General features: G+C 32.5%; 1 protein-coding gene across 1 annotated transcript in view; it reads right to left on the reverse strand.

Moving 5' to 3' along the window:
- Positions 1-18283, reverse strand: part of LOC129217036 (phosphatidylserine synthase-like) — a 60906-nt gene that overhangs the window by 35621 nt on the left and 7002 nt on the right. Inside the window, 1 exon segment of the mRNA XM_054851276.1 lies at positions 473-564. Coding sequence (XP_054707251.1) covers positions 473-564 — 92 coding nt within the window.

An 18283-nucleotide genomic window follows, 5' to 3' on the forward strand; every position in this document is an offset into this window, starting at 1 on the left:
GTCACCTTTGTGCACATGAGTAAATAATTAAGTATTATATGGTTGTTTATTGTAAACTTTTATAAAATTCATTCAAATGTTATTCTTCATCTGAAGGTAATATTTGCATAAGAATCAACCAATAACAACCGCAGGGGTAACGATAGATTACACCATTTTGCAAAACCTGAATCTCTCTCATTTTCCAAGGTAAAGTTGCACTTAATTTAATTTCAAATGAGAAAAAGCATTCATTTCTAACTTTTACAAGATGAAATATTTTTTTTTCATTGGCACACATTAGAGTGTATTGAGCACAAAAGCAATTTCTTCAGTACTGCTTGCATCTACCAGTAGGTCCTCTAACAACAAACACATGAGAATAAAAAACAACTTGTGTTTTTATAGCAGATTTGATATTTGGATTGCTGAAAATGATTCTAACTTTCAATTTCATGAGCAAAACAAAACTTTCTATGAGTTAAGTACATACCATTCGGAAAAGCTAAAACACTGATTATCAAGAAGAAAAAGCAAATGCATCGAATTCCATCCCAGATGTTGTTCTGAATGTTATCATCATTCCTAAAACATATGATGAGTGATATATAAATTGTAATTAGATCATTTCTATAATGTCTTTAAAAATCATAAAAATTAAAGAACAAATAGATGTTTAGAATTTTTTTATCACAAAAATTTGCTTTTCTAGTTTTACATTAAGTAAAAGAAATAATTCCCACAATCATTTTTTAAACACATAAAAAAGGAATTTTCTGAAAATGATATATAATAAATTTATGAAAAAGTCAAATGTATCAGGGTTCATATTCTTTTTTTTTAATCAAAAATGTCAGATTTTTAAAATTTAAATTAAATTTTTTCCTTCTTTTTTTAAAGTGGATTTCAAGGATTTTAGACATTAGTTATATTAGTTATAGAAAATGCATGATATTTTAAAGAATATCAAAAAACATATTTTAAACAATTTTTATGGCAGTAACTTTTTTTAAAAAATAGGTCTAAAAAGGTAAAAGATTTTTATGTAAATGCATGATACAAATCACATCTCACATTAACCCTTTAAGAGCCAATGTTCCCAAATGGGAACATCAATTTAAAAAAATTGTTTAAAAAAAATTTTGCTCTTGAGGATTAAAAAAAAATTCTATCTACTATTAAAAGCATACTTGTTTTTTTGAAAGAAAAATTATTACCCTTTTAAAATATTTATGGCTCACAAAAATTTGCGAAAAATTCTGTTTTAGTCAATTTTTACGGAGATTTATTTAAAAATAATAGAAAATTTTTTAAATGCTGAATGTTTACGACAGTTCAGAGTAATAATAAATAAGGATCATGTTGATTAGCAAACATGACAGAAAAGAATTTGTATCACAAATGTGCTGTCTATAAGTTGTCAAACTTCTATGTTCCTGATCGGAATGTTTCAGTATGTTCATAGTTCTGTTTTTTAGATCAAATTGTAACTCAGGGTACTCGACAGGACGTGATTTTGGATCTAGTTTTCTGTGATATGGAAGGTTCTGTTCAGGGGTTATGTGTAGGGGAACAGATTGGAGACAGTGACCACAACAGTATTAGGTTTGGGATTAAATTTGATATGCACAAAGTAGAGAATTTTTGGTTTGTGCCCAATTTCAGAAATACTGATTTTGTGGCACTTAGACAGAGTTTGAAAGCAGTTTTTTCTTCTGGATTGGACAATAGCGATGTGAATCTTCAGTGGGCAGAGTTTAAGGAAAAGCTAGCGAAAACGGTTGGGGATCATGTTCCTTTTAGGAGAAAGGGTGTCAACACTAAAATTTGGCCAATGTGGTTCTCCAGGGAAACTAAAGATGCTCTAAATTACAAGCAAGCTGCTTTTCATAGGTTTAGAGAAACTGGTCACAGTGCAGATAGGTTCCAGTATTGTAAGGCAAGGCGTAAATTTAAGTATTTGGTACGGATTCAGAAAAGAGAGTTGGAGCAAAGACTGGCAGATAACATAAACAGGAATCCCAAGAGGTTTTTTGCATACGCTAATTCGGGGAAAGTTCGAAATAGTCATATTGGGCCACTGGTTGATGAGCACGGAATTTTAATTCAGGATGATAGTGATATTGCTAATGTTCTTAATAACTTTTTTCGAGTGTTTTTAACGATAACTGTATCTCAACACTTGACACCAACAAGACACAAGCTATAGTACAGCTTGAGGACTTCGTATTTTCCAGGGATGACGTTTTACTTCATTTGAAAAAAATAAAAGAGACTAAGGCTCCGGGACCTGATAATATTTATCCAAAAATTTTAGTTGAATGTGCGGAGGAATTAGCAGATGTAATTGTAAATATTTTCAATGCTTCTTATAACTCGGGGACAGTGCCAGAGGACTGGAAGCTGGCTAACATTACACCGCTCTTCAAGAAAGGGTCTAAAGGGAGTGCGGGAAATTATAGACCTGTGAGTCTAACTTCGGTGGTTTGCAAAATTTTCGAAACATTGATAAAAATTAAGATAGTAAATTTTCTAGAGACTAATAATCTATTGACTAGTTTTCAGTACGGTTTCAGGAAAGGCAAATCTTGTGCAACTAATTTATTACATTTCTATGACAAAGTTACCATGGCTCTGGACAATAAGAAGCCTGTAGATGTTGTTTACATTGATTTTCAAAAAGCTTTCGATAAGGTACCGCATGTTGCTCTACTTAGCAAATTAGCTGATATAGGAATAGGAGGGAAAAACTTCATTTGGGTAAAAAACTGGCTGACCGGAAGGAAACAAAGGGTAGTTGTAAGGGGAAATTACTCTAATTGGAGTGAGGTTTTAAGCGAGGTTCCTCAAGGATCAGTGTTAGGGCCTGTTTTGTTCATTGTTTTTATGAACGATATTCACAAAAATATTTCTGGGAACATGAATTGTTTTGCTGATGATGTCAAAGTTATGGGGACTGTAGATAATGAAGAACAAGCAAAACAGCTGCAAGAGGATCTAGATCATATTACGGAGTGGGCTGATAAATGGGATATGGCTGTTAATGTTGGGAAATGTCAAGTGCTACATTTAGGGCATGGAAATAAGTGTACAAATTATTATTTGCAAGGTTCAGTCATTAGTCAGGCAGACAAAGTTACTGATCTGGGGGTCTTAATAAGTCAGGATTTAAAGTTTAGCCAACAGTGCAGCATTGCTAGTAACAAGGCCAATAAGATGCTTGGGTTTATCAATAGATCTATTTCAAACAAATCTAAAGAAGTTCTTCTGCCCTTATATAGAAGTTTGGTAAGACCTCATTTGGAGTATGCTGTTCAGTTTTGGTCTCCTTATCTTAAGAAAGACATTAACGTATTGGAAAGGGTTCAAAGGCGAGCTACAAGGCTAATAAATGGACTTTCTCACTTAGACTGATTCTAGGCTTAGAAGGTTAAAAATGTACAGTCTTGAGCAAAGAAGAGACCGAGGGGACATGATTCAGTTGTTTAAATTTATTAAAATGAAAGATGTTACGGGGCTGAAGTTAAGCACTGAAAACAGGACAAGGGGTCATTGTTTTAAGCTATTTAAATCTCAGGTTAACATGGATATTAGGAAAAATTATTATTATAGCAGGGTAGTGGAACCTTGGAACAGTTTACCGGGAGAGGTGGTAATGAGCAAGGGAGTAGATAGTTTTAAGAGGGCCATTGATCTTCACTGAGGATTGTAAATTGACTAGGACCAGTCTAGCTGGGCCCAGAGCCTGTTGCTGGTCGTCGCTTTTTTATTTGTATTTGTATTTGTATACGAAATCGGACATTTTTTACTTCATTATTAATTCTGTTATGTGAAAAGTAAGAAGCTCATAATTGCTGTGAACCACTATTAACGCATCTAAAAACAAAGTGATGACATCAACAGTGCCTTTTTTTTTTTTTTTTTTGCACCCACTAGGCTTCTCTGACTACTAGACAAGGCAGGGAGATAGCTTATCTAATCTGAATTTTTTAAGATATTCTTTTAAACAGTAACATTCTGGATTGAAATGGTTGCCTATCTTATAGCGGTTCATTGAGCAGAATGCGATTAAAATTTTTACGGGGCTGTCTTTAGAGATCTTAATTGCTTTTGTTTCTGCTTTCTGGCTGGGATGTTGTTTGGTCTGCTTTTCTACTTTTCACTTTTTATTTCATCAAAAAATAAAATGAGCAGTTTGATTTTCTACCTTAAGTTTTATGAAATATTTCTATCATCCCAGATTTTTTTGAGAATGCTCAATTCATAAACTTTTTTTTACATATATTTATTAACAAAACTCTATGGAAAAAAAAGATGAAAGATCAATATAACATGCTAATAAAATATTAAATTGACCAATTTCTACTTTTACGCTATTTATGCCAGAACTATCCCACATTTTTGATATAATCAGCACAACTTAGGTCTTCATCAACTTGCTGTTATTATTTATTTTACTAGAATTTTGCTTTTCTAATTTCTCTAAAGTTTTCGTTTTTCAAGGTTTTTTTTTAAAGTGGACCAACGTATCCTGCGCTTCTGGTCTGAAGAAATGCTGTCATTATTTTCTTCTTTATGACGAAAAGTAAAGAAACTATAAATAATTATGAACTAAAAGAACTTACGATAAGAGTTCAATTTACAATTCCATTCTACATTGAAATAGAGGTGCAGATTAGTGGTCGCCACTCGCCAAATGGCGACCAAAATTTTTCAATGCCGACCAAAAATTTCAGTGCCGATCGCCACTGGGTAACCCCCAAAAAAAAAAATCCCAATGCTTGCATTGTGCTTTGGAACCAGTTTTTTAAGATGTGGGGCTATTAAGAGAACCATGTTGGATTTAAAATCGTACTTCACACGAAAAATTGCATCTCGGGATAAAGATTTCAATTCTTTTGCATCCTGTAAATATTTTAATATTTTTGATAATCTGAAGTTATATTGACATAGGCTACCTCAAATTAGCTTTTTTTATGTTTAATTTCAATGAATTTATTAATTTTTGTAATGCTTCCTTTGTAATTGTACATCGCGAGGAACCGCACTGGGTTGAGATTTCAATCCTTATGCAACTTGTACATATTTTGATATTTTTGGGAAGCGAAAGTTGTTTTGACATATGCTACTTTAGATTAGCTTGTTTTATATTTAATTTTAATAAAACAATTTACTTTTGGAGATATGCTAACTTTATCGTACTTCGCGGAGAATTGCATCTCGTGCTTGATATTTCAATCCTTTTGCATTGTGTAAATATTTCAATATTTTTGACAATCGGAAGTTATTTTATGACAGGCTACTTTAGATTAGCTTATTTTAAGTTAAATTTAAATGAATGGATTTATTTTCGGACCCATGCTTCCTTTGTAATCGTATGTCACGAGGAACTGCACCTCGTGGTTGAGATTTCAATCTTTTTGCATCTTGTACATATTTTGATATTTTTGAAAAATGAAAGTTGTTTTGACATATGGTATTTTAGATTAGTAGCTTGTTTTATATTCAATTTTAATAAATGAATTCACTTTCGGAGATATGCTAACTTTATCGTAGTTCGCAGAGAATTGCATCTGGTGCTTGATATTTCAATCGTATTGCATCGTGTAAATATTTCAATATTTTTGACAATCGGAAGTTATTTTAGATTAGCTTATTTTAAGTTAAATTTTAGTAAATGGATTTATTTTCAGACCCATGCTTCTTTTGCAATCATACTTTGCGCATTGGAATTGCATCTCGTGGTTGAGATTTCAATCCTATTGCATCTTGTACATATTTTAATATATTTGACAATCAGAAGTTGCTTTGGCATAAGCTACTTTAAAGTAGCTAATTTTAAGTTTTATTTTAAGCAAATAATAAATAGTCTTATTTTCGGGAGACGTGCCAACATTGCGCACAGGATTGGCGAAAAACTATTTCCAGTGTTTAAGATTTCTATCCTTTTGAGTATTTCAAGATTTTTGACGGTTGAAAACTATATTTAAATGATTAAAAATTAATAAATTCAGTTTATACATTTATTTTTGCAAGCTTTCTTTTAATTTTTTTAAGCTTATTCTAGTATAGTTTAGCTTATCTCACAATTTAATCATTAACTCATAATTTAATGGAGTTCCTCGTGGAAAGCAAAGATTTAGAGGACAATAAATTAAAATTTAGGGATCACGATTTATGTGATCCCTCTAATATTTTAGATCCATGGGAAGATTGCCCCCCCCCTTTTTTTGACAGTTTTGTCAAATTTTTTTGCCAGAAGAGTTATTGAAGTTAAAGTATCTCACTCTTCTGACATTCTGGTAAAAATTGCTTCAAGTGATGGATTCGAGTTTAATGTTAGCTGAGCCTAATTTGCCAGCTGATTATGGAAACTCAACAATGAAAAATATATGCAAAATATTTGGATCACCAAGTGAAGCAGCTTTTTCAGAATAAAGGGAGCTGAAAAGACCCATACTGTTTGACCCCGGATTGTATGTAATTTGGCAATCTGCCAAGTGAAGACTATTCTATCTGAATGAATCTAGCAAGGGAGAAGGGAAAATAATGATGGGATTTTTTGATGCACGGGTTATATGTCACTAGTGCCTTATTCATTTATTGCATTCTCTAAAATAAAATATGGGAAAACAAAAATAGTTACCATGGAAACAACAAAAAGAAAAGATATTTTTATTTCGTTCAGAAACTTAAAAGCAAAATGGTAAGTTCAAAACTTTGTTGTGAATAAATAAATCAATTTTTGCCGTGAGAATATAGATCAAATGTAGTTTGGATTAAAAAAATGTTGCTGAAAGCAAATTTTTATTTTTACAACACTAAGGCTAAATAACAGAGAGGCAAAAGTGCACTTCTGTAACAAACCAACTCCCAAAACTAATAGATACGTCCATTTCCGCCTATAAACCGGATATTAGCCTTTCCATATAATGGATGGTCAGACAGTACAGTGCTCATTTAAAAAAAACCACTATAAAATCCAATAAATTAATGCTTTAAAAATATTCAAAAGTAACTATCAAAGAAAGTAGCTTTTTTTGTTGAAATCACATTTAACAAAATATATTAATATCCACAGTGAAGTGGCCCCCGCTATCAGAACTTTCAATCATTTATTCTTTTTGAAGAACATAAACTAATCCTGTATATGTATCCAGGGGTCGATCCAGCGCCAAATTGGGGCCGCTTTGCGGCCCCTTCACAAAATTCCGCATGGCAAAAGCGGCCCCATTCACAAAATTCCGCGTCGCAGAAGCGGCCCCATTCACAAAATTCTGCGTCGTAAAAGCAGCTCCTTCACAAAAATTTATAAAAAGGCAGCCTTTTCACAATATTTTTTAACCGCAAATGTGTACGCATCTACGCGGGAGCCTCTTCCACCTTCCCCCATCTTATCTTTTTGCTTGCTGCGTGAGGTGTTTTTGCTTGAGAGCGTCAGAGGGGGGACGGGAGAGGGACACTTGTGATTGGTAGCTTGTTTTCAGGAAAATCTTAAATTTTACTTTGATTACGCAATATATATTTAGTATTAACTTGTGTTGAGTTTCAAAATCCAATTCTAAAATAACTTTACTTAAAATAAAATTATTTTACATGCTGTTTTTATATTTTTATTTGTTTTGAAGATCTTGATTTCCTTACATCGACCATGGTAAACGAATTTTTCGCATTTTTGATGTTTACTGTACCTTCTTAAGAGGCAAACAAATAAAATGTCTTATATATTTATTAACATCATTAAATTGCAAAGTTTTAAACGAAGTACCTACTCTTTAAGAACGTCAAAAGTCAAAAAATTAAACGCTGAATGCTGGTGCAGTATTATTTTGGGTTTTAATTACTTTTAAGTTTTTCAAACACATACATGGAATCTTTAATGAGTATTTCACTTCTGTGTTAAGAGATATGTGATATCTTTGAGTCTGTTCATATTGTATTTATTAGGAGTTATCATTACGTTCAGCAGCATGTGCAATTTTCATTGCTCTTAAAGTATTTGAGAGGGACAAACAGGAAATCTGTTGTGAGACTTTCACCTTAAGAAAGGGTGCCTTGCATATGTATATTTGTAAAAAGCAATAAATGTAATGTATGTGTCAAATTACGAATAAAATGTTAAGGGTCTTACTTCCCCCCCTCCCCCAGCGCATTTTCTCTTGACAGCTTTCAGGCATTCTTCAAGAACTTGCAATCACCCCTGAAACCTGTCTAGGGCTTTTCTATAACGATACGACAGCTAAAAATGCTTTAATATAATCTTTTCCAAGAAAAAAATCACGAGAAGGTCTTTTTTACAAAAATAAAGAAAATTCACAAAAATATTTTGCTTTTTCACAAAAATAACGAAATTTCACAAAAATATTTTGCCTTTTCACAAAATGGGGACCTAAAAAATAAAACCTGGATCGACCCCTGGACAGTCTTTTAAACTTTGACTCAATTTTTGACTTAAAGTATGTATTACAAGATGGAGTGCAATTTTTTTCTGCAAAAATAATAGGTATTTATGAAGTGTAATTATTTCTCCACATCCAAACAATGTAATGTGAGAATGGTGTTACACATGTATATATTACCATATTACAAGCTGTGACTAATTACTGCAGAATATATTTCAAAAGATTAGCAAGTAGATTTACATCTGAATACTGCACTAATATATAGAGACGTACCGAGTAGCACTTTGGCCGAGTAGCCGAGTACCGAGTACTCGGCCTTTCACTACTCGGCCGAGTACCGAGTTACCGAGTACTCGGCCTTTCACTACTCGGCCGAGTTACCAAGTACAAATTATGTTTTAAAAAGAACCACCGACACACATGTGATGAATTTTGAACTTATTGGAATAGTTGTATAGACCTGCTTGTCCATACAATAGTTTTTAAAACTAAATTCCTGCTGAAATTTAACTACGCATTATATAAACAATTTTGTTTGTGTCAAAAATTTTACAAAAACATTATTTTTAAAATTAAAAAGAAATAAACTAAAGGTATGATTAATCGAGTTGGTATTAAAACAAATTACAGTAAAATCCCTCTAATGTGGACACTAACAGGACAATTTTTTTTGTTCGCAATAGAGAGGTGTCCGCAGGACAGGGGTTTAATAATGTTATTTGCATTGGAACTGGGGAATTAAAAATTGTCGGCATAGAGGGGTGTCCGTTAGGAGGGTTTCACTGCATACCAATCAATTATAGTTCTAGTCCGCCAAACATAAATAATTTTTAAAAGCAGATAAAACAAATGTGCAGGAACACTACAGACATGTGTTTCTGCCCCCCCCCCCCCCTCCGTTACAAGGAACATCTATTTCAATGCATACATGTGAGCTAAAGAATGTAAAGACATTCGACAAAAAACATCCGACTTTTGTCGGAAAAAGGAATTTCTTGTAACGCCAAAACACGTGTCTGCAGTGTTCCTGCACTGTGCTTTTAACATTGTTTTATTTCCTTTTATTTTTTCAGCAAAGGTATTTTTATATTTTTTATAACTACTTTTTGTTTGTAGCAAAAATCCATTTTTAATATGAAAATTCCATATTTTCTATACTTACCTCTTTTGCATAATTTTTAATAAATAAGTTTTATTAACTTTGCGGACATTAAAATAAAGATTTTTCCCATTGAAGCATTACAAACTTCATTATTCTCAAAATTTAAATTTGACTTATAAATTTTAATTGTAAATGATTGCAGAATATAATGCTTGCTCTTTTTTTTTAAATTTTAGTATCTGTCTTGGATAATATTCAATTTTTTGCAACTACTCGGTATTGGCCGAGTATCTGATCAGAATTTGGCCGAGTACCGAGTACTCGGCAAATTGGCCGAGTACCGAGTAGTTACCGAGTACTCGGTACGTTACTACTAATATATAATGTTTTATATTGAATGGATGTCTACTGAAGTTTTAGCATTGACATTAGCAACATCCTATTTCAATCCAAATCATACACAAATTCCTTCAATGAGAAAAATAAAATGATGACTGGTACTGATTTTATTAGGTTAAGATTTTTAACTCACACATATATAAATATATAAAGAGAGATAAGTGTTTTTGGCTACTAAAAATCTGAAGTGGCTACCAAAGTTTTTGGTGTTATTAGCCACTGGCTATCAAAGAAAAATTCCAGTCTACACCTCTACATTGAAACCATTAAATGAAAGTTAAGCTGCAGATCTATGAAAATTTGTTGGTCATTATATGAAATTAAAAAATATTACTAGAAAAAGAGTTTTTACAAAGACAAAATTGAATGTATTTTGAATTTACTTTTACAAATTTATTCAACTTCACTTTAAAAACTGGTCTCAATAACGATGAGTCTGAAAAGTAAAGCTTCAGTTTAAAGCAAAGCTTTAGGAGACCTTCTAGGTTTAAAATTTAGGTATTAGTTCAAATTTTTGATCTCAAAATACAATTACGACCACTTATTTCTATCACTGAGTATTAGTATAGATTACTGGTTTTGTCCAATGTCTTTTCATCTAAAAGTTCACTTCTTTTGCATAGAAAAAGAAGTTCTTAATAACTTTGAAGAGTATGACTGCAAATTACTACATATGTGCATTTCATTCCTTTTGGTTTTTTAACGCACAAAGGAAAACAATTTTTATTTTATTTGCTTTTAAAACATTTTCCTTCGTTGCACTAAAATTTATAGTTTTAAGTTAAAAAAAAAAAAAGGCAATGGTGCCATACCCATAGCAGATTACGTATAATTCAAACCGAAGATTTTCTCCAGTCAAGCATGAAACAATGATTAAATCAATCTCACTGCGTAGCCCGGCTTTTCGCGGTCTACCTCGAAAATAAAAGTTATGTCAAGTGACACCAGTGGCGGCTCGTGCCTTAATTTAGCGTGTCGGCCCGCTGTGTAAAGTTTTCACAATAATATTTATATTGATAAAAAGAAGAGAACTATAGTTAGTAATGCTGAGCAACAAAATATAGTCCTTTTGCAGTTTCTTTATTTTAAACTTCTCTTTCAAGCGTCAAAGTTGAAATTGGTGGTTTTAGAAAATAATCTACTTGATTATTTTTCTTTTAATTTCAAGGTAAATAATTTAAAGTTAAAGACACTCAACCCATGCAACCAGTAGGGGAGTATGGCCCAAAGTGGGTAGGTTTCCAAAGAATGCAGAAAATTGCAGTTTTTGGACTTTTATATCATAACAATTTCGGTTTTATTTCCTAGCAAGGTTCTTAAACTTCAAAATAAAAAGTGATTTTAATATTATTTCAAACTCAATATTTATTTATTATCAAACTTTACAAACATTTAAAAAACCGGCTTTGTCCTACCAAAGCCTAGGGATCGCATCACATTCATAGTTCAATTTTTTTTTTCTTTTTTGCATTTAAATAAAATATGTAATTCTTTGAAATCTTCGCATGCACTTACTGATTAATCAATATTTTTTAATGCCTTTAAAAAAATCAAAACACTGAAGAATATTTCAATTTTATAAAAATCTTTTTTTGCTATATGAACCGACTCAGGGCCGGATTTAGACTTAACTGGGGCTCTAAGCCTTTTCAAGTATGGGAAGGGGCCTCTTTTGTAGTTTGAACAACATTTCTTTTGGTGGTGTAAGAGGTATATTTTTAATTTTTCCTCTTTTTTATGATTGTCTCTTTCCTCTGATACATACAGCAATACTTTTACTTTGTTGACTGTGTTTTAATGTGTTTTTCCCTGATGTCCTGTTTCAATTGCCCTTAAAAGAGGGAATGGCATCAAGGGAGTGTCCCAGGACTAAAGTGGAGTGTAGTTAAGATGGGAGTGGAGCATAGAATATTACCAACTGTAAAGGGCCCGGGGGGGGGGGGGGGGGTTCGCCCCCGTGAAAATTTTTGAAAAATAGATATAAAATTCTGCATTTTGAAGCCATATAAGATGTAGTTAGAACTACAAAAATACCACAGCAGAAATTGGCAAACAAAACTTTTATAAAGTAATATACTCTTTCAAAAATTAAGATAACACACAGTAAAAACAGTTTCTGATTCGACAAATCAATAACAGCAATTGATAGATAGAAAGAGCGTAGGAAGAGAAAAGAGAATGCATTGTTACTTGCTCACATTGGCTTTCGGTACAACTAGTTTTTAATCACCCCCCAGTAGCGGATTTTAGGGGGGTACAGGGGGCACGTGTCCTCCCCAAAAGGATTAATTAATTTCACTATTTTATTTATTACTTTTTAACTGACCTTTCCTTTGCACTTTTTTTACGTAGCTAACTAAAAAGAACACAAAACACACACACACAGCATATTTTGAATAAAAGCATTTTTGTTTGCTAAAGAAGAATTACTGGAGTCAGAGGCCCAGAGTTGTAGAATACATTTAACTCATTGGCTTCAATCAATTATCACGATTCGTCCATTAATTCTTCTTTGATGGAATCAATAATTAACATTTTTTTTAAATGTGTAGGCACACCTAAAAGAGTCATTTTGATCTAGGAACCTATTCTTTTTCAGCTAATAAAAGAAATCATGTGAATGATTTCTTTTATTAGCTGAAAAAGAATGTGCAAAATGAAAGAAATCATATGGTAGTTTCTTAGAAAAACCATGATTTTTAATAGAAACGGCATGTAGTATAAATATGTTATCTCAACTGTATCATGGCTTTAAGAACAAATCAGCAATTGTTTTGAAATTCACACAGAAATAGTTTCTGAATTCTTCAGTGAAACTTATATATGTTATGAAGTTATGATTGAATTAATTTTAAAAAACTCAAGAGAGGTATGCGTTTATTTAATAACCTTGCCCTTGTGTTATAATCATTATGACAATGTTCCTAGGTAAAGTTGCTCATTGCCTAGCATCTTGATGACATTATATTGGGTTTAGTATTTAAATGGCTTGAAACGTTAAAGTTGTATTCCGTCCACATTCAAAGTATATTAGTGCATAATATTGATGTACTTAGAAGTAGATTCATTGACCTTAAGGAATCCTAAAAAAAATAATAAATAAATAAAAAAGCACGCACATTTAAAAATAAAGTCGTCAAAACTTTTGTTATGAAACATCAAAGAGGGGAGGGGGGGTACTCAATTTCCTGTGCCCCTTCCAAAAGATTTTTCTGTATCCGCCCCTGACCACCCCTACAACCCACCGGCAAATACAACAGTGAAATAAATATGAAATGATCAACAGTAAAAAATGCTTTAAAATAAATGGTTTACAGTTTTAGAAAATATGTAACAAGAAAGTAACATACTGCCCATTTGAACAATTCATAATGTATACACTTGATAAAAAATAAAATTGGAGCGTACTTTGCTTAAAATTTTCAAAGGCTTATCTAAATATTTTCAAGGGCTCTAGAAAATTTTAAATTATTTAATGCACTTCATTTGCAGGGCCCGACTAAGATATCAGGAAGGGAACTCTAGGCCATATGCTTTCTCGGGACTCCTGTGTTTACAGATAACCCTTATAATTTTAGCTATTGGCGAAAACAGTTTTAGCTATTTGTTAAAAAAATTAGCCATTTGGGGGCTCCTTAAAAATTGGGGGTCATAGGCCATGGCCTAGTTGGTCTATTCAGTAATCAGGCCCTGTTCATTTGTACTTTCCTGTCTCTGATATGAGGGCTGTTTTTTTATCAACTTCCGATGTGGTATAAAAATAAAACTAGAGAGAGTAATTAAATAAATTTATTATCAAAAGTTAGGTACATTATTAGTTACTTTTCAACATAATCGCAATTTAAATTGAGGTATTTTTCATACCTGGGTACAAGCTTCTTAATACCTTCTTCATAGAAGTTTTTCACTAGTGATTTGAGATGTGTTTTCACGGCGTTTTTTTTTGTAGCCTAACTTATGACCTCACTTGTAATCTTACGATAGTGTATAGGGCTGACCTTGAAATCTCAGGAAACTGATCGGATAGGTCTGTATTTGTAAACCTCCGATTGCTTCTTACAGTTTGGTCAACTCGATCAACGAGGTCTTCGTTTGCAACCGACTTTCATCCTTGGCCCCCTTCATCATGAATGTCCCCTCTTCCATCTTTAAATTTCCTACACCAATCCTGCACTGTTACTCATGAAGCTTTCACCGTATACTCGTTTCATTCTATGGTGAATTTCTTCTGCAGACAACCCTTCAGCTTACAAGAAGTGAATGACACTTCGCAACTCACACTTGGCGGGAGATTCTATTATGGTAGCCATGTTTATGTGTGGCTAGATAAACTGGTAATGGCGTCGGACGCCCGAAAACGAGTGAGGTTGTAGTGGGAGAGGTGCGCAGTCAACTGCCGCGCATTGCTGGCCGATGCCGCTCGCTCTGCTGTCTAGCGGACCAATCGGAAGTTGAAAAAAAAACAGCCCTCGTATTTTAGTACTTGATTGTTAATTTTTACAGTCCAGTTCTAACTTTGTAAGAAAACCTATTTTAAATTTAAAAGAAAAAAGACACTATAGATTTCTCATGACAACAACTTTGCTTCAGTTGCAAGTGGGGCAGAAAACAAAATGGAATCGAGGTAGGTAATTTTTTTTTCCATGCTAAACATATTACAATATGCAGAAGAAGTAAACTAAAAGCAAGCAATAACAAAAGAATTTCCAAAATACTGCATTCGAAATTACATAAATAGCAAGATATGAAACATCTGAGTCACAAAAATTTGCAATATGTTTCAGAAATATGAGAACCATGGTTTTTACATTTTTGGTGCAGGATGTAGCAAGGAGCTGAACTTGACATTATATTGGCATTTCTTCTCCCTACCCTTTCTCATGTGTTGTTTGTAGCCACAATTTTCCACATTTGCAAGGTTTTCAAGCACTAGAAAATGAAATTTATTTTTTCAAGTACTTTTCTTTTTTTTTTTTTTTGGAACGAATCATGCTAATTTCTGGGAATTTGGGACCCCTAACAAAGTGGGGCCCTAAGATATAGCTTGCTTAGCTTGTACCTAAATCCACCCTAAGGCCTGATCATACTAATCATTTCTAAAAAGCTGTGCATTCGTTTGCTTATCCTATTAATAAAATATGTTCTGTTGTTAATATGTAAAAAATCATAAAACTTCCATAGTAAATTTTGTTAATAAGGATATAAAACACTCAGCATTTTAGTAATTTATAAAGTGTTTATCCAATGCAAAATTTTGTTAAATACAGTCAATTTGCAATAACTCGAATCTAAAGGGACCGACGAAAAACTTCGACTTATCGGAAGTTTGACTTACCGCTTGTTTTGGTTTTCGACATTTTAATATTAAAAACCATCAAATATTTTGATGTACATATAAACTTACAGGACTTAAAAGTTTTTTTGCACAATATGTAGTTTTTCTGTGAAGTGTTCTGAAGACAAAGTTGTGTCTGGTCTTGAACTTCTCCAGCCATCCAACACTGGCATGGAAATTTTCCATGTTCAGTAATGCAGCAAAATTCTTTGCTTGCTCACGCAGCAAAGATCTACTTATAGAAATGGCATGGTCTTGATTTCGATACTGCTGGAACCACTTGAATCGAGTTGATTCTACTTCAGGAAGGGGAAAAACCTTCATTTTCGAATTCGGATTCATGCATTTGCACCGATTTGAAGAATTTTTCTTTTTGATTGTTTTATTCCTTTCAATGGCATAAGGGACATTCCAAGGTATTTTTGACATTATGTAGAGTCCGTAACGTGACCTTTTTTTGCCATAACTTTTTAATTTACCGTTTGATTTGCAAATTATTTTGATTTGAGCTGGTATGTTGGTTGGTAAAGATCAAAATAAAAAAATATGCTAATCAAACAGTAAATTAAAAAGTTATGGCAAAAAAGGTCACGTTACGGATTCTACATAAATGTCAAAAATACCTTGGAATGCCCCATAAATAAGATTTACTTTACTTTCTAAATAAAAGGTTTTTAGCTTTCGCTTAGACAACTTTAAAAGTAAAGAAAATATTTTTTTCTCTTTCTCTCTCTCAAGAACTTATCAGCAAATGACTGAATGAAAGAATGAAGGCAAACGCATCTTAACTTAGGTCAGCCTTTGAATAAAGGTACGATCAGTTGAATTGACAACTTGACAGTTAAAAGCAGATTCATAGTCCAGCAACATGTCTAAGTGAAAACAGTACAGTACAACAAAAGAAAACAAGCTAAACTCATGTGTAACTCCTTTATCACACATTGGCTCAACAGGTGTTCTCCTTGCTTTAGAGGTCTAATGTACAGGAATTGCAAGAGAAGGTGAATTTTTCTCTCATAGTCCCTTTTTTTCTTTTTTACCATTCTTCTGAAATAAATTTCGAATCATCTTTGAAAATACTTCGAGTTAAAAGAAGTTAACTTTGAGATATTGAGAATAACTAGCATGGAATTAAAGACAAAGGTATCGGGACTTGATAAGAACTTCGAGTTATAATAATATTCCGAGTTACCAGACTTCGAGTTATCACGAATTGGTTGTATATTGTACTGACTGCAAAAGGTATTACTTTGCAGCTGTATCTTCCAATATAAAAAAAATCATCATCCATTTCAATAAGATGGAAACATACAGACAACAACAACAACAAAAAGTTTGAATTTTGAGATATTGAATAATGTTTTATGCAATCGCGAATTGAGATAGGACTCTACTCGTTGGGTTTCTTGTTTGTACTAATGGCTTTTATCGCAAACATAATTTGAATTCAAAACGTCAAAATTGAAATGAATGTCGGATTGGATGTTGCATGTTATGTGCTGGATACTGTTTTCATGTAAAAAGAATTGTGCGAAGTTGAGAAGGGCCGTTTATAAATTAATTCGATTCTGCAGCACATGGACATCTGCATTGTAAGCATAGAAAAATATAATCAAAGGAGGGAAGTCATTCAACGGTAGGGATGTAAAATTTCTGGAAATTTTAAAGTGGTGGAAAAAAAAACTATTTTTTTTCTGAAAAAATTGAAAATTTTTATTTTTTTATGAATAAAAAATAATGTTCCTTAATTTTTCTTGCAACATATACAGGGTTAAGCATTAAAAAACACATGTAATCCAGGCACCTTCATTTTCTGCTTGACAGAAATACACATAAAGGTATGTTTCATTAGAAAAAAAATAGCCTTTTGGTTTTATAACCGAGAGCTTTCTTGGTCAAATACAAGAAATTTGTCAAATCGTGATTCAACCAATAATATTGGGTAAGTTGTATCTACTCATAACAATTTGGTTTTCTACTTTAGATTACCTTTGAAACTTGAAATAATAATAGCAATCATTGCATTCAAACATGATTGATATTGTTTGAAAGAAAAATAAATATGATTTCCCTCTCTTGTAATGTAATTTTACTGTCTGGAAATGAAAGCTTTTGAGTTTTGATTTTTTCCAATCCAGTTTAAGTCCAAACCAAAACTAAATTGGGTTTTCTTTATCTTTCCAACAGAAATCCCAAACCGAAACTGCATAATAAATGGTTTCTAAAGCTGAACCAAAACTCACGCTGGAGTTTCAGTTAACTATACGGCCGTGGTAAGCACAGTAGTAAAAGTAGTCATATGTTACTTTTTGAATAATATTGAGTTATTGTAACCAAGTTGTTCTCAGTTTCGCATTTTGCTTGAAAAATGAAATGTTTTACGAGAACTATTTTTCGGGAACTTTAAAATGCACTATCTCAGTTTGAGCTCAACGGCAGATTCTACTTCTGTTCTTACCACGGCAGAGTATGCAGAAATTGTTTTAGTGGTGTTTAGTTTAATGTAATGTGAATTTATAATAATTAAATTCTGTATTTTTGGAAATTTTTTATTTAAGTTTAAGTTTTGCTCTGTGTTACGTAAAAGTTAGTTGGGTTTTGTTCGTTGGAATGCAAAAGTTAATAATAAAATAGATATTAAGGTGTTCCCCCCCCCCCCCCAAAAAGTCGATTTTTCAAGTTTCATATTTTTTCTTTTAGGTCAAAAAAAAGTAAAAAAAGTTTCATACAATTTTAACAATGACAACTCATGCCAGCATGCGCCTGAAAGTGTGAACCAACACTGTACTAGACCGAATCGAAAAAATATTTTTCTGGAAGTTTGAAACTTCATGTTTATAAAACGTTGCCTCTTAGCCGCACATCTACCACAAAAACATTTATTCAAATCAAAAAATATTTAGGTGTTGAGCATGCCTAAAATTTGTAATTTTCTTCAAAAAATTGATTTAATTTCTCAAAATATTTTTCAAAATGTAAGGTAAATTTTAAGAAGTTATCAAGACAAAAAATATAAACAATAGAGGTTGATAATAGCGTTAAATAGCAATTTTTGCCCTCTTGCAA

Source organism: Uloborus diversus, chromosome 1, assembly GCF_026930045.1.
Source record: "Uloborus diversus isolate 005 chromosome 1, Udiv.v.3.1, whole genome shotgun sequence".
NCBI lineage: Eukaryota > Metazoa > Arthropoda > Arachnida > Araneae > Uloboridae > Uloborus > Uloborus diversus.